The sequence below is a fragment of the Alligator mississippiensis genome, chromosome 1 (genome assembly GCF_030867095.1).
Source record: "Alligator mississippiensis isolate rAllMis1 chromosome 1, rAllMis1, whole genome shotgun sequence".
NCBI classification, from domain to species: domain Eukaryota; kingdom Metazoa; phylum Chordata; order Crocodylia; family Alligatoridae; genus Alligator; species Alligator mississippiensis.
Window position 1 is genome coordinate 247078384 of NC_081824.1, and position 17955 is coordinate 247096338.

At 44.9% G+C, this 17955-nt stretch overlaps 1 protein-coding gene across 1 annotated transcript in view; it reads right to left on the reverse strand.

The window, feature by feature from the left end:
• F5 (coagulation factor V) overlaps positions 1 to 17955 on the reverse strand; it is a 57801-nt gene continuing 39846 nt past the window's right edge. The window contains exons 16-25 of the mRNA XM_006271820.4: positions 16018 to 16219; positions 14087 to 14266; positions 12234 to 12350; positions 11504 to 11575; positions 9962 to 10056; positions 6412 to 6564; positions 5244 to 5388; positions 3865 to 4013; positions 3482 to 3664; positions 1 to 1547 (exon numbers count right to left, since the gene is read on the reverse strand). Of these exons, the coding sequence (XP_006271882.1) occupies positions 1401 to 1547; positions 3482 to 3664; positions 3865 to 4013; positions 5244 to 5388; positions 6412 to 6564; positions 9962 to 10056; positions 11504 to 11575; positions 12234 to 12350; positions 14087 to 14266; positions 16018 to 16219 (1443 nt within the window). The 3' untranslated portion in view covers positions 1 to 1400. The remainder of the gene's footprint in view (positions 1548 to 3481; positions 3665 to 3864; positions 4014 to 5243; positions 5389 to 6411; positions 6565 to 9961; positions 10057 to 11503; positions 11576 to 12233; positions 12351 to 14086; positions 14267 to 16017; positions 16220 to 17955) is intronic.

Genomic DNA, 17955 nt, shown 5'->3' on the forward strand with positions numbered 1-17955 from the left:
TTTGATCTTCATTCCAGGAAGTCATGTTTATTTTCAAATGAAAAATAGTAATATGTTATGAAATTAAAATAGGAATATCGAAATAAAATGTGAAAATATATACTGAGTGCAGTTTTTTAACAATATTCTTTCACTTATTACACAAACTTCCTTTGAAACATATGCATGTGATCTCAAAAGAAATCAAAACAATACTTTATAGGGTCACAGTCCAATACCACTTAAAAAACACAGTTCTACAAGATATTTCTGCCTGGTCAGCTGGGCTCCAAGCAAGCCTGGGGAGGGTACAGAACAGCTTACAGCACTGAAGCCTAAGTTAGTATTGAGCACTTAGACATAGATATGTAGATAAGATGTAGGTGTTTCATCTACTACATTTCTGTGTTCCTAATTAACAGCCAAGAATGGTCAATTACTTTCTGAAAGGAAGCATGGACTAGCAGTCTGTATGGGACTGATAGCTCAAAGTCTATTTCTTGTTCTACTACTCTGGTTCAAAACCTTAGACTTTGCCTCTTCCTCTGACTGTCTTTCCCACCTGCAAATGAAAAGCATGCTGACCCCTCCCCCCCCAGGGGCACTGAAGGATGCTCTGGTGTTACACATTAAAGTGCCTTAGGTGTGCTTGGCATTTGCAAAGCACATCTAAAGATATGGCCTTGTTTCTCTGTTCCTGGAACCAGTTCTACTTCAGCCACAGTATAGCCCAGAGTAGCATGATAGCTTTTCTAATGTACCCTGACTGTCTATGACCCTGTCAGGGATCATTCGCCACCTATGGGTTATGCTGGAGTGCTGCATCTTGCTTCCTTCCCTGCCCAAATGCCAGGGAGAAAAGGGTAGAAATGTAGGTATTAGCTCTCTATCTATTGTGGACTCCCCCCATACAAGGAAAATGCACAAGAAGGGAGATCTGTTAGTTTCCTGTTCCCCTTTTTGTACTGTGGGAGCAGTATAAAGAGAGTAAAATAAGGGCTCATGATCAAGCATGTGGTCTTTGCCCTCCAGGACTTTACAATCTATGTGAGGTTAAAAACAAAATCACAGGCAGTTGCGGCTGGGTGGAAAGGAGAAGACAGTGGCAGACAGAGGCCATGCAGCCGTTTGGGTACACAGATTCCTACAGGAAACCTTCTTGCTCAGTGGATTTCTTATTTGTTACTTTTCTTTACTAATTGCACTTTTATATGAACAATACCTTTGCCCATGAAATTGCTTTCTTAATGCATGCTAGCAAATGACATTAAGATCTATGTATATAAGGCACTTCTGAAAGTACTAAATATTGTTATTTAATATTTAAAGTGTTCTTAAAAGAAGTGTTTTTTCACAGATGCTGCTGAAAGCTTTTGGGTTCCCAAGCTTTGACTGTCCCCTGTAACCTGTGTATCCAGCCCCTAGGAAAAATCACAGCCGAAGAGTTCTACACGCAGAGCAATGTTCCGATACCAGGTTTTAGGAATGATGCGGATGAACCTGGAAATTATGGGTGGGTTTAAAAAATGCTTGACGTGTCCATTGGCATTGTCATTCCCCAAGAACACCTGGAAGTCATCAGAAGACAAAGAATGAGTGCAAAGGTAACACAATAGAGTATACCCCCCCCCTTTTTTTTTTTTAAATGTGATTCAGGGGGACAGTGCTGCATTAAGGGAGGGGAGTTGGATTGGATCACTCAGGCAATTATATAATGGTGCAGGTAGCCTTCCTCTAGATCACTCGTTCAAAATTCAGAATGATGCCCAATTACTACTGTCTGATGAACGTTTAGTGGCCTGGGTGAAGTGACCATGTTATCTGTTCCCCCTATACAGGTTTCCCTCTCTATGTGGTAGATGCATTCCTGAAAAACTGCGTATAACTTGAATTCACATAAAGGGAGCCCACTTTACAAGGTAACAAGTAAGGATATGTTCCCAAGACCTCCACTGCATCGGCAGCAAGTAAGTCTGCTGAGGCCAGAGCTGTGCCAGGCTCTTCCCGGCAGGGGGCTGGGCTGGGCTGCACTCGGGGCGGGCGGTGGCAGTGCTGGGAGGGGGGACTATGGGGGGGGCTGCAGCCGCCCCAAAATTCATCGTAGCCCCCCCAACCCCCCTTCCAGCACTGCTGGTGCCTGCCCCAAGAGCAGCATGGCCCAACCTCCCTGCCAGAAAGAACCCAGCCCCAGGGGCTGGGGTGACTGGGGCCTTGATCTGCGCCCCCTTTCCCCCCCTGATTGGTGAGAAAGGAGCAGGGCTGGGGCAGAGGCAGGCACTGCACAACTGGGACAGGGTGCAGGATGGGGGGCACAGCTCCTGCTGCTACAGGCTGCCGCTGTGGGCTGGGGCCAAGGGCCATGCCAGGCTCTTCTTGGCAGGTAGGTTGGGCCACGCTGCACTCAGAGGGGGCAGCAGCGGTGCTGGGAGGAGATTGGGGGTTATGGTGAATTTTGGGGTGGTTGCAGCCCTCCCCCCACCCCAGTAGCTCCCCTCCCAATGCCCGATGCCACCACTGCCTGCACCGAGCACAGCCTGACCCAGGCCCCTGACGGGAAGAGCCCGGCACTGCCCCGGCCCCAGCCCATAGCAGCAGGAGCTGCGGCTCCAGTCCTGTGCCCCACCCCTGCTGTGCAGTCCCTGCCTCTGCCCCGGCCCTAGCCCCAGCCCCTCCCACACCACCGGCAGGGGGCAAATCGAGGACCCGCTCACCCCAGCCCCTGCTCCTACCTGTGCCCTGTTCTCTCCTTCACCACTGGGGCCTCGATCTGTCCCTCTGCCCATGGCCCTTTCCCTTCCCCCCACAAACTTACTCTTATGCAATTGGCAGCAGCTAAATTTACCTCCCATATAATGAATTTTGGGTATAAAAATGGTCATTGCATAAGAGTGAATTTGCATATACAGAACCCGCATAAAGTGAGGGAAACCTGTATTACAAAAGTCACTGCCATGATTTGCAACAACTAGCTGATGGGTTATCCAAGTGTAGCATATGGAGAACAAAATAAAACGTTCTCTCTTTTATTCCTAAAGGACATCCCTGTATGTTAGGACTGGCGTATATCTGACAGGGTTGTATGGGAGATTTTTTTCCTATTAAATGTTGAGAATAGATCCTACTCTGTCGATTCCAAGAGGTGTCCAGGTCTGTCAATTTACAAATGTTAATTTCATTTACAAAATTTAAAAAAAATAATTTAGCAGTAAAGTTTATCAGTGGCTTCAGTATGGCTTCTCTGTATTCTGCTAAAGACTTCCACCTTTACAAGGCAGTCACTCCTTTTATAATAGACTCAGTGATATCCCATATAAATTTAGCACGTCTCCTCCCCTGAAAATTATTTACAGTGGAAACAAAAACAAAAAACAAACAAAAAAAAATGAATTAAGGTCCCTGTGTGCCCCTCATTCTCAGTGTGTGATGTCTGGAGCTCTCGCCAGCTAACACTGGGCTCAGGATTCAGACACAGCACTAGAATGCTCTTGGTTTAAAATGGTACCTTTGTCAGAGAACTTGAATCAGTCATATAAGACTTCCATTCAGAGCCTTGGTCGCCATAAAGGATGCTGTAGGTTTTTACAAACTGTTCTGAAGTCATGGACTTGGAACCTTGGGTTGCAATGGCTGTTATCTTCTTAGTTTTAAGGAGGTCAATCTGCAGCCACTGCTGGTTGGTGTTTGACTGTGATTGATACAAAAGGTAATGTATAAGAAAACGTGTGTGTGTGTGTGTGTTAATACAATCCAAAGTTTTGCTGAGTAACAGCACAAGTTCCCTCAAGACTCCCTCCCACCCCAAAACCTTAAAAGAACAACAATTTACATTTAGGAAACAAGTCCCCAGCACTTTTGTGGCCCATGCAATTATCTCCATCTCATTACCTTTGCTTGCCAGGAGTTCGCACTCCCTTTCTGATTGAGGCGAGCGAGTGAAGGGTCCCATGATTTATACCAGTTTTTCTTAAAGGAAGAGGCTGTAATCTGAGCCTTTTTAATCTCGCCATTTTCCATTCCCAGTGGCATCGAGCAACCTGTTAAGAGAACAGCACTAGAGCTCCACTTCAGCTTTGAAACAGCAGAGGTCTAAAGAAACAAGCAATAGGCTTGAAGCCAGGGATGCTTGAATTCTAACCTTATTTCTGCCACTAACTTGCTGTCCAGCCAAAGTCATTTCATCTTCCCATGATCTGAAGCTTCCCCATATTTAAAAAGTGGCTAATACTTTCCTCAGGGAAGAGTTGTAAGAATATATCATTTAACATTTCTGAAGCACTACTTAAATCAGGTGATCAGGAATTGGGGGAAGATAATATATTTGCTACTAAGGAGAGTAGCTTTCTCTGCCCAGGTATTATTAAAAGTAGGTTCCAGCATTGCTGTCAAATAAAATGTCTGTGCAGATCCAAATCATGCATGGCTTTCCCCAGGCATTCAGTGCTCCCACTCATGGGGGCAATGCCACTTAGGGATGATGTCCACCCAGGAGGCAGCCTACGCAGCAGTGCCAGCACCCTGATGCTGGCCTTCTGCACATTTTTGGGCAAGCAGTGGAAAAAAATCAGTTGTCAGAATTATCAAAACCTATTACCACAGCTAGGGATGGAAGCTATGAAGGGACAGGGCAACTAAGTCCCGCTACCTTTCCAACAGAGTTGAGTCCCTTAGATAGTTTTGAGATCCTACCCTAACACCAAGCATTTCAAAAGCAACTGCTGATTTGAGGTGCCTGACTAGAGATACGTTCAAGGACCTGATTGTCAGCATACTGAACCCTTTCTTACAACACTGTTTTAAGAGTCTTGCTTTCAGCGCTCAAGAAAAACATCACCAGTTGCATTTGAGAATCTCAGTTTATAAGGCTGCAAATAGATGGCACATTTATCCCAGGATAAACCATTTCATCTCAGAACACACAGTACAGATGTCTTTGTCCATTGACCTGGGATAAATCCTACCAAGTTTGTTGGATAAGGGGTGGTAACAATTTATCCCAGGATACTGCAAAGCATGACTTTGTGGTTATGCTGAATTACATCAGTGAATCAATGGCAGAGAAGTGGCATGGCATTCAGTTGCTCACTAAACCCCGATTAGAAGGGTGATGTGTGTACACACTTGGGGTATGGTTGCTCCAAGGCACAAGCAGGCATAGTTCATCCAGGGACAAATGCAACATCTGTTCCTAGCTTAAAAGAGAAGGTGAACAGATTTGCCCCAAGAGGTAGAAGGAAAGGAAATACCTGCTGATTATTTTTTCTTACCAGCTATTTCACAGCCCAGGAGTTCCATACGAAGGGTAGGCCTGTTGTAGGAGGCTGTTGGATACACCCTGATATACCTAGTAATAATAGGAGGATCTATTACATTCTCTTTGATCCCATAGGCATTCGAGTTGCCTTCGAAAACCTAGCAAAAGAATTTTTATAAAGTAATTAAATTATGTAACTATTTAATTCAGTAAAAGCAACGACAAGCATGTTCCTCCCAACCCTCTGTTGTCATCTAACCAGTCATCACTCAGACAAGTAGCCCCACTGATTTTTAAGAGGCTACACAAACTACAGCTAAAACACTGTATCTCCATCACTGCATTTCAGCTGCATCCCAATCCAAGTCAGGCCCTGCATAATCCCCATCAAAAAAGCAAATGAGACTGATCCAGAAGGGCATTAAAGCATTTTCAGCTGTGGGTTTCCATCAGAGACACATAAGGGCCATATGGGTCTGGCTTTCCTGAGCAGGGGTGGTTTGTTCATATCAGAGAATGGTAGAAAAAAGTGGGGCTGGAAGGGATCTTTAGAGGTCATCTAGTCCAACCCCCTGCTCAAGGCAGGATCATCCCTTTCTCAAACCATCTCTTATAAATTCTCATCTAACCTATTGCTAAAACTACAGTCAACCATGTCCCACAAACACAAGGCATAGCATCCTAATACACCGCAGGTAAAGCAAGGTTCAGGATTGTTATAAGGCCCCCAAAGAAGTGCTGTATTGTCCCCCTGCATTTTGGTGGCCTTAGGTTAGTACTGCCAGTGGTTAATTGAAATACTGCAACTGGTTGCAGGGGCTGGTCCACAGTGAGCCAAGGATTCACTTGGACTCAGCTCCCTGTTCTCCTGGCACAGGTAAGTTAGGGAAGGGCTGTACAGTGCTGAGGAGACAGCAGAGAAGGCTGCCTGGGGGACACTGGCTGAACCCACGTTCACCTTTATTATGACATCCCTGCGTTTTGATTTTGTGTGCTTTGCGCCAGATGGCAGAATGCCGTTCAACAGCCTAAAGATACAGATGGCATTGAGTTAGAATCTCTACAGACTTCAAAAAATCCAGCCAGTTATCCCCTGAGATAAACACCCTTTGGCTGTCTCTGTGGCATCCTATCACTTCCTAAAACAAGGGGTTACTAAAATCCTTCCAGAGGGTACAGACCTGTGCCATGGTACTGTTTCCTTTGAAGGTAATCCATTTCCGTTTGTCTTGGCTATATGCGATGGAAAACTTTTGGACATACAAGGACTTCAACATCTGCTTGGCTCCCTGCGTCTGAATCCCTGTGATTATCACGTGCCGCTGCAGATCCACCTTTAGAACAGGCAAAAAGACAAGGGGGTAGAGGAGGAAAACTGCCCTGTGAGCCTGATTTCATCCACTGGTACTGAAGTCATGTCTCCCAGCCCTGCATTTAGTCACTCTTAGTGGCACTGGCATGGCTCAGGAATGGTGAAGGATGGCACACAGGCTAGTACAAGAACCTAACAAAGGATTACTTGCCCTCACACATTTTACAGGTGTGTTTTTTTATGGCATGCATCACCCCAATATGTGAGCACCCCACATACCATAATCAAGACATCCTTGGAGATTCCCCCAACAAAGCAGTATTGCTAACCCATTTTATAGATGGCAGGGAAGTAGAGCTGGGCAGTGGGAAGCTGTTATGGGATGGGCAAGGCAGAGATAAGTTCAGGCCCTGATTTGTCAAAGAAGATTATGCTTTTTGGTGCCAGGACAGACACAGAGCCTCCTATTCAAAGAGACTGAGGACCTACAGCTCTAGTTGAAGTCAATGAGGAACACGAGAGCTTCTTTCCAGAAAACAAACCATAAGGCTTGGGCACAGAAGCATCCAAAAATACCCAGGGCAAAACACCTGAGATTTTTGGCCTGAAATAGCCTGTACAAAAGCTAATTCCATGGCAAGGTGCCTTAACCAAGAGCCATTTTTTCCCCCTTTAGGCCTTTTGATGTAGACAGTGAAAGCGTCAGTTCTTTTGTTTACTAATGAAGCTGCACAGCAGAAGAAAAAGGCTCTTTTTTGCAGCTGACTAGAAGGAAAACATTCCTACAATTCTTTTCCTGCCTGTCCACCAAGCACAAAGGGACTGTTTCTCTCTTGTTCTCAAAGTTTTCTGTCTTTACAAAGGAAACACACTTCTTTCTGGGTGGATTTATAAGGGTTTGGTAGCCACAGAATGCATTGTGTACTGATCACGTCACATGAGACCCATGTGCTCTAGAGCACGCTTTTGAAACCACCTTGGAACATCTGTACTGGTGTCCTAAGTATGTGTGCTGGCATGAATAAAGGCATCAGGGTAATGACTCTGAAGAAGCAGCAGTCTTTTGTTAATCCACCCAGTGAATACAGCATGAGTAGTGGCAGTGCAAGCTTCCCTCTACACCTCACACTCCTGAGCTTCAGGTCTCATCACCAGCAGCAAGAGGGACATTCAAATCTCCACGACCCATTTGGCGTTTGGTTTCTCTGTTGAGACTGTGGTCATGGTGATCAGGTTGTGCGCTGCAGACACCCACCCACTAGGACAGCAGTTCTGAACCTTTTTCAGCTGACATACCCCTTGGTCTAAGAGTGAGACTTCACATACCCCCTTACATGACTAAGTGATGGGTGCTCAGAGTGACATTTCCGGTGCGAGGTTGAGGCATGGAGCAGGAGTAGGATATCTGGTTTCCACACGCATGTGCATTTTATGGCAGTAAAACCCTGGCAATTTCAAATTGTCAAGACTTTTTTTAGGCCCTTCAACCTGCGTTAGACAACGTATGAAATATATCTCGTGTACCCTCTGGGGATACATGTACTCCCAGTTCAGAACCGCTGTGCTAGGATATGAATGGAGAACATCAACTCACTGGACACCAACCTTTGATCTAGGATCAGAGTGCTGTGCTTTTGTGCGTCTGACACTACAAGTTTGTGTTCAAATAAGTGTCCTAGCAGAGGGAAGGCTGATCATCCTATACTTTGTCCCCCTGTGCCATCCAAGTTCCTCCTCAGCAACAATTTAACTGAACATTGGTAATAAATCAATGAAATCAAGGCAGTAGCCTGCCACTTCCTTTGAGCCCATATAGTGAGTGAAGAGAAAGTTTTCAGATGAGAGGCATAGCACAGCCCTGACTGCCTGAACCAGGAATTAGGAAGACTCCTGCCTATATGCCAGCAGCCATGCAGGGATTACCAATGTCCCCAGCTGCCTTGTCCAGCTACTTACCTGCTCCCTCTGCTCTTCAAGTGGTAAGTCCTCTTCCCTTCTGAATACTCATATCCATTTATGTAGTTAGGCTTAACTACAGCAACCATTCTTTACTTGGCCTGAAACTACTGCTCACTCACTTTGCTCCACTCTTTTACTATCTGCTTCCAGTTTTAAGTGACCACTTTCATTCATGGGGTTAAACTGAAGTAATCACTACTCTGAAGCAATTAGGCTATCTACAGCAGTGGTGCTCAACCTTTTTCTCTGGTGGGATGGATGGCCAGTACCTGGTCCTTCAGAGGGCCAGATCTAGCCTGTGGCCCGGATCCACTGCCCAGGGCAGATGCACTGGGGCCTCATCCAGTCACACGGGGAACAGCCTGGCTCTAGTCTGGCTGTTCTGGGAGAACCCAGCCATGCAGGGGGAAGTGGCAGGGTGAGCTTTTATACTGGGGTGGGCAGATTATGGCCTGTGAGCTAGATCCAGCCCACTGAGGGCTTTTATCTGGCTTGTGGAGGGCCCCTTGGTTCTGCCTGTGTGGCTGGTACCACTGCCCCTGGGCATGCAGTGGGGCTGGGGTGTCATGGTGGCCAGGCTCTACTTCCCAGCAGCGCCAGCTTCTTCCAGATGCTGCTGCCAGTGTCGCTGGACCAAGTCCCACTACCCAGGCACCCCAGCCCCTCACCCACAGTCAGGGGCACCGGATGGAGCAGGCTGGGTCTCCACAGAGACTGGGACCCTTGCAGGCAGGGTGTTCTTGGCTGGGCAGATGGGATAGGGCCCTGGGTGGGCAGGGAGCAGTGTTCAGGAGTGGGATGGGTGTGTAGGGCTAGGGTTGCAGGGTGGTGACAGTCTGAGGCTACGTGAGGAGTGCATAGCAGCTCTGCCCTGGACCCCAGCCCTATGCTGTCACCGCCCTATGATTCCGATCCTGGCCCTGGCTATTCTGCTCTCAGAATCTTGTCCCCACCTGCCCACAACCCCATCCCATCCACCTGGCCAAGTGTGCCCTGCCCACAGGGGTCCTGGATCAGTCTGCATGGAGACCCCACAACTTGCTCTGTCCAGCACCCCTGAAACTAGTAATCTACCACTTAGGGAGTTTCGGTGAGCTGTTGCAGGCTGGGGGGCCAGGAGGGGGTTGGGTATGCTGACCTAGCCCGCAAGCGGTTACCAAAACTCCCTAAGTGGCCCTCCAGCCCAAATAATTGCCCACCCATGAAATTACAATTTCTTCTGACAAGTAGCCTTGGATCTGACAGTTCTGGATCACTAGCTCAATGCACACAAAAACGTAACTAATACCCCTTCTTGCAATTTCCCAGTTTTTCCTCGGCAGCCTGTCCTAGGATTAGATGGAATTTGACCCTGTTTGACATCCACGATCTAATAAGATCAGAGCATGGGGTTGCAGAGCAGACATTGCATGATTCATCCCAACTTGATAGTGGGTGAAAATATAATATACTACCCATACCTGAATCCATGGAAAGTCACCATCCTTCATTTCAGTGCTCCAAGCATTGTATGTTCCAGCATGGTTTAATCTTGCTAATTTAGGCTCCCAGTACTCTAAGGGAGTAAGAGACACAAACATTTATAGCAAAGATAAAAATTAACAATCATGGGAGAAGAAAGCAACAAAAACTGCCACAGAAAACCATTGGTTTCTGAGTATTTTGGTTGTTCTGGGCTCAAACAACTTTGAAGTGCTATAAACACTGAGTGAACAGATGATGCACAGTGCTATAGCACTACAAATCAGACTAAATCACATAAAAATGAGCCTAGATGAAATAATTAAATAGGGATAACTCTGAAGCGTGGGCAGTGATGCTTCAGCTTGGAGAGTGTTGGATGTCTAAATTCTACTGAAATAAATACAAGTCAGAAGCACTTCAAAGAAAGGCAGAATTTGAAGTGCTGTAAATGAATATCTGGTTTGGACCAACAGATTCTTGTAGCAGCTTAAAAAGGGAAAGACAGAGTTTCTGCTCAGACCCCATGGCAGCTGTTATGTTGTAACCATAGCAAAACTGCTTCAGCTTGGACTTTGCTTCATCCAGTGTCATGGATTTGTATCACTACAGTGTCATATACACATAACAGTTACAGAGCAGAAGCTCCCCTTCCCTTTACAAAGCTGCTACACATGTAAGTTTGTCTTCATCCTCTCTGTCCACACCCTGATACAAAGCAGCTGTATGTCTGTAAGCTACCACCATGCTGACTGTTAAAAGCACTTCAAAAAAGGAAAATTTGAAGCACTTTATATATGTGTCTGTCCATACCCCAGTAAGAATACTCAATTGAAACTTTAATGCTGATAACAACATCAGACACTGGATGTAATCAGCAATTAAAATCTGATCGCACCTTTCAAACCTGGTTTTGGTCACAGAGGTATTTCAAAAAATGGCATCCTATTACTTGTCAATGTTATTTTTCTGACAAAGAGGAATTGGAGCCATGGTTTCTATCATGCATTAGGGACAGCTGGCCACAGAGGCAAAAGCAAACCATGGTGAAGAGGGCAGTGTTAAAAAGCCATTGTTTCTTATGGTTAATATCCAACATTCAAACATAGGTGACTTGATGGTTCTGAAGCAAAATGTTGAACTACTTGGAATGTCATTTCCCAGCCTCTTGTTACTTTACAATATTCATGCCTTGACCATTCTACATATGGACCCCATAGCCCCTTGATAAGCACCAAAAAACATTTTCAGTGCCACTTTTCAGATGAGGAAACTACAGCACAGAGATGTAGAGAGCTCTACTTAGAGCCATCCCACAGTCCAACAACAGAGCTGAGAACAGAAACCCAGGTCTCCCAAATGCCAGGCCTGTGCTCCAGCTAGCCAATGGACATGGGAGGCTCCCACAACTGAAACAATGCAGCAGTAGGAGCAACCCAGCGCATGGAATGTAAAGGGGCAGAGAACACCTTGGACTGCATTGCTTTTAGGCAAGTCACATGGTTCAAGACCATGTCCAAGCTTCTCAGGGATTCACTCACCTACGAAATGAGCAGCACTGATTTGTGCATCAGGTATAATTCCACTTTCTAGACCCATTGGCAATTTGCACCCTAAAAAGAGTACAAAAACATTTTATTATCCACAAGCATATGTATTCTATATACTGTTAAAGGAAAAAAGGGTTATCCAGGGTCACCATCTGATGTACTGGGTGGGCTGTTTTGATGATGTTAGTCTTTGGACCAACTCTGAACAGCTCCTGGTTGCTATTCCATCACTATAAAAACCCCATAGGTCTCAGTTCATCTCTGTAGTCCGTTCCCTTCAAAGTCTGATTTGGAGGTGATTGAAAGGAAACTTAATGCAAAAAAAATCAGTGCTCTGAATGCCATGCAATTCCTCAGTTAAATTCAAATCTGCCATCATCATTGCATGCATTCACAATTTATAATATAGCAATTCCCTTGAATCACCTCTATTCTGAGTTATTACTGTGACATCCCCAGCAAGTACTTTAAATACCCTCAGGCAACTAGGGATAACCTGTCTATGCTCTGATACAAGGCAGTTGTATATCTGCACACTACTGATATCCTGAATATTAAAGAACTTTCAAAAGTGAAAATTTGAAGCACTTTATATGCATGTCTGTCCATACCCCGATATAAATATCTGACAGAAGCTCGAAGACTGATTAGAACTTTAGACACACCAGATGTGATCAGCTAGAATTCCAGCTACAAGAACTAGGATAGTTCAGTGCAGTACCTTTTTCCACAACAAGATAAAATGCCTGCATCCCTGCTTGCCGATATTCCCCCACTTCAGTGTCCAAGAGCCATATGCCAGGTTTTTCTGGTGTCATTTCAATAGTTCGAGAAAAGCCTGTAAAAGAGAAAAGGAAAAAGAAGCCAATCACAGTTAATGTATGGAAACATTAACAATAGACTGAGCTGCACAAAACAGGGAGACCAGATATCAAGCCAGGGATTGGTGCAAACCACCTCAACAGTTTGGTTAGGTGAAAGCTGAACGTTCTGCAGCAACTATTGGAAAGAGGAACAGATGCCATGACTGCCCTAACCATCTTCATTCTCTTAACAAACACATTCTAATTAGATACGCAGGCTGGAATTAAAAATTGGGCTCCAAATACAGGCTTCACTGCTATAGAGTATGTCACTGCACATAAGTTTAAGCGTGCGCGCACACACACACACACACACACACACACGTGTAACAGGTCTGACTGAATGCCCAGTATGTGCTTTGTGAATGTGCACTGAATGGATCCTCTTACATTAACTACATGCTGCTGCAACATTAACCCTGAAAGATTGATTCTAGTCCTTCTCTTCCTGCTAACTCTGGCAGCCGTGCAGATTGGTAAAGAGGGCTCATCAGGACCGGGAGGGTTCTCTTGGGTTCTCTCTTACCCCAGACCTGTGTTGGCACAGGCTCAAGCTTGCTGTGCTTTTCAGAAGACAACAACACTCCTTTTGGCCAGAGTACCCTGAATCTATAAATCAGCCTGGGCACCCATTTAATACAGGCTTCCTTTCTAGTTTGTTTCTTGCTTTCTGCGTTACAGTGGTCTCATGATTAACTTACGATTTTATCATGAGCCTTGCAGTATTTGGTGCCAGTCTTACAGCCCTAGTGCCTGCAAGTGTAAGAATCAGAATGCTCATTTAAAATCATAAAGTGACCTTTGATTATGGCATTAGTGAAATACTTGAAAAATGTTACCTTTACAGGCTCAGAAAGACTCAGAAAAGCAATAACTAGGCATAGGCAGGATTTATTTATTTTTCAAATCTCATGTTTTTTAAGCTGATTTAGCTGAATTTAAGCTGAATTTAAGCTGTTTTTTAAGCTAAGTAGTTCTTCTGATTTTTAGACACATGGGATTGACAATATTGAATAAGTAAATATTGATATATTTTATTGGAATATATTCTCAGCTGTTGGAACTGCAGGGTGGAGTATAAGGGAGGAAGTCATGTAGAATCAGGAATGGCCTGAGCTGATTTCACTTTTTTTTTGGACCGGGAAAGTCTGTGACCTTTCTTCAGCGGTCCATTGTTAGTAGCTGGTTTTGTTTTGCATCCACCTTTGACAGTACAAAAAAAATTACACTAAGATGAATTGGTACTGTTCTTTCTTTACAGATGGGCAAACTGAGCCACAGAAAAAGGAAGAGCCTTGTCCAGGACATACAGCAAGGTAAGAAAACAGTGCCCAGGACCATGCTGCATTCCACTTGCCATAGACAATCTCGGTACATGGGATCCAGAGGTTTTTTTCCTCCAACCTTGTCCAGTATTTCAGAAAAGCATGACATCCTCTTCATGCCCCCTCCTCTCCAAACACCCAAAATGCTCAACAAGGCACATGGGGCTGGGCTGGAGAGTTCCTTTTGGACCGCTGCTGGCAACCAAAGAGTTAGGACCCTGAAGAAACATGATAGAGTTGAGCCTATCTTAAGGTGCTCAGGCCAATTTCTGTTCCTGCTTACATTGACTTTACAACATTGAAATTTAGTAGAAATCCAGTGTTACTGAAAGCAGAGGTTGGCCTCACAATTCACTGTAAGTGACAATATTATTTATGTCAGTTACCTGGAAGGAGAGGGTAGACACCAAGTTGGTGTGTTGGGTCGCCTTGTTCCATGAAGTTCTGGCCATGAAAACGAACAACATGAATGTCTTTGGGCCCACCCATATTCAGCAAATGCCATTGAACCAGTTCCCCTTTATATATCTTCAGCCCTTGCAGATTGTGCATTATCCCATTAATGGCTGAAAAGAAATGTTACAAAGGGTAAAATTAACCACAGGTAGAACACAGCTGCATTCAAACCTGCGAGGCAGAGTTTGGGTCTGTAGCTAAACACCCCCTACGTATGTAGAGTTTCAGACCAGGCCTGGCTTCCATTTTTTCCAGTGTAAAATCTCACAGACCTTGAAGAACCATATCAGAGCTCCACAGAACCCAAGACTACACTGCAGGATTTCAGCAGGCTGTGCCACAGAACACAGGTAGCTTGAATATAATGGAACATTTTACTAACATCAACAATTCTGATGCATGCCTGACTTTCTGGACCACTTTCTTGAAACAGTTTGTATTTTCTACAAATGTTTTTGTGCACTATCATTTGTTCATATGGGCTGCAGCTGGGGTCCCCAACTTCTAAGGAGCCAGGGGCCACACACTGTGTGAGCTGCACTAGCAGGGACTGCACTAGTGTGAACTATGACCCTGTGGGCTGCATCCTCCCCCATTGCACCGCACATGTTAACAGCCTCCACAAAATAGCTGTGCTATGCTGCAGCCTCCACCACCACTGTGGGCTACACCATCCCTGGGGCAGGAGCAGGAAGCAGAAGCTGATGGGGGATGAAGGGAAGAAACCCTAGGGCAGTAGTCTCCAACCTTTTTATGGTGAAGGTCACTTTGTGGCACCCCAGGATCTAACCCCCACATCCACCCTTGGACAAGCTGCCCAGGCTCTGACCCACTCACCCAGCCCAGCCTGGGTGGCAGGGGGCGTGGTTCAGCCCAGCCACATGCGTCCTGCTGCTCTCGATTGTGGAGCTTCTGACAGACTGAGATCGACTGATAGAGGCTCCATGATCAACCAGGCGATCGAGATCAACTGGTTGGTGACCACTGCCCTAGAGACCCTGGCTGCAGCAGCAGCAGCCAGAGAGATGGGGGGGGGGGGGGGGGTGGCCAGTGGCCAGGTAGGAGTCTGAGGGCTGCACATTAACCCCTTGCAGTTTACATTCAACCCCCAAGCTACCAATTGAACAGTCCTGGATTACTTCATTTAAAGGCCAGATTTTCTAACAGATCTCCTCAGTGAAATGATCAAATTTGCAATAATTCAGTACCCAATGGCAATCACCGCTTTTAATGAAATCTAAGGGGTACTGAACTATCTTGAACACCTGGGTACTTCCTTGATGCCTAAATAGGAGCTCTGGAAAGCCAGCTTCAATGGTAGGTCTTGAGAACTTCTGGAAATCCAGCTTGGCTCACACAAAACTCAAATGCATGCCAAAGAAAAGCAGGAGGAGGAGGCTATGCTGGGGCAGATTTAAAAAAAAAAAAAAAAATCAACCAAAAATCAAAAAGTTTTGAACAGAAAACTGGGTTCTTGATTTAAACAAAACTCCCCACAAAAGTTTCTGCTTTCTGTGGCAAATTTCACGTTTTTGTCAAAAATCTCAAAAAAGAAGTTTTTGGTTCCCATTACAAAACCAAAATCTTTTGTTTCAATACACAGCGACATAAGAATTTGGGAGTGGGAGAGCAGGAGTTTGGCAAAAGATTGAAATTTACTAGGGAAAAAGTGAAAACATTTTGCCCCCCATTTTTGTCAACATCTTCCAAGCACAGACATGCATGCATTCTATTATCATCATCATATGCACAAGTCACAGTGACAAAAAAAGATGCAAGTAAGTGATTTGTAAGTGCAAAGATGCAAGTCCACTGAGAAAAGCTTTAATTCCCAATAAATGACAAAGGAAAACCTCAGTACCAGGGATTTTATGGCAGTCTTGGGTCTTCTCAGAGCAGGTCTTTCTGTACCGCTCTTCAAAATACCAGCTCTTCTCTTCATCAAAGACCATAAAAAGCAGGAAGAACTCTTGGTTCCTCACTGGCCTGTTGCTCTTCGTATTGAGGGTTCCTTTTTGACAGATTATTATTGGTCCAATCAAGCCTGAATTAATATCTTTCTCCTGAAAGAACAGTACAAATTAGGTGTAAGAACTGGGATTTCCCCAAACATATCATTCATGATCATTTATTTCATTTTACGGTTTTAATTTGTCTTTCAAAACTTTAGGAATTGCCAAGACTGGCTTAAACCCAGGGAGGATCAGACCCAGGGTTGACCTATTCCATTACTCCTGTCTGACAAAAGTCAGCACTCAGATTTTTTCCATGCCGCTAATTTACTTCCATTGCCTTTGTCTGAACTGCTCAAAATTCTGCAATAGCCCTTGGGAGATGGAACCACCCATTCCGCTTACAGCATCCTGAAAAAGACCGTAGCTTTACATTTTCACAAGAAGGCAGGGTAGATTTGCATTTTTCTCTCCGGTCTGAATTACTCTTGCAGTCTCTTAGCAAGTTTTAGACCCGTGACCATATTTTGCCTCTTACCTTATATTTAGTTCATTTAGTTAGCCCATAGTGACTGTGTCAAAGGGCTTTTGAAAATTTCAATTAAAAAAGTTACTAGATTCTCCTTTACTCATTACCATACTAATGCCATTGAAGAGTTCTAACAGATTAGTGACATGCTTCCTTTACAGAAACTCTGATGATTAAACCCCATTATATCTTGATCTTCTAGGTCTTTTACTATTCTATTTAAGATTATTTCAACCAATTAACCAGGTGAAGATGTGAAGCTTACTAATCAATTCTCAACTTGCTAGCAAAGTGAGACAAGAGATAAAGATTCCCATTTTACAGATAAAGAGCCCAAATACCAGGCATATCTGTGCAGATTGCAAACAGGGGGTATGTCCAGACAAAAATGGACGTATGGTATGTGGTGCCGCAGACCCATCTGTGGCACCATATACCATATGTGCAAGTTTGCTGCCACTTTGCAGGAGATCCCAGAGTCAAAAAAATCTACACTGAAAAAAAGTGGGATGGTACATGTGGCAGCAGCATGTGCTGCCCAAAACTGGAGCCTGGCCAGCCAGAGCCATGCTCTATGTGCCAGCCAGGGCCCCAGGTAAGGCTGTTGGGGCCAGCACAGTTACTGGCTCCAGCCTCCTCTACCCAACCTGGGGTAACATGCCATGTGCCAGAGTACACATGGCATGGGCGGTTCCTGGGGACAAGTAGCAGTGGCACTAGGTGTGCTGCTGCTACTTTCTCCCAGGAAAACACACATTTCTGCTCACCTGGACATGCCCATGGAGGCCAGGGGGTAGAATCTCTCTACTATGCTATATTTCTAACTGAGGTTCCAATCTAAAACCCACTGGACTAGATAAAAATACTTCAGATCAGGCCCTCAGTTTAGGAAAAAGACAGCCCAATTCCGCATTGCCTTATGCAATTACTTTCCACTACTCACATTTGGAATAAAAGGTTACCAAGGTTAGGACTCCGCTCCCATATCACTGACAACAATTTACATCCACTTTGCTTAGGTATAAATGATTAGACCAGATGACAGCAAATCAGGGTAGAGAGAAGAGGCATAAATCCAAAGTGCTATAGAGCTGGTATCTCGAGACAAGTGGTTCTCAGCCACTTTAGACTCAAGGCCTTCCTTACAAGACTCAAGACATAACTCAGAAAATTCCATCTCTTAGCTTTTACTCATTTTTTAGCTATGGAAAAAAAACCCAGAATAATTCTACTGTTGCAAAGAACTTGGGAAGACCGCAACAGGTCAGAATGTTCTGACACTATGGATCCCTATTTGCAATCTCTGGTCTTATCTTGT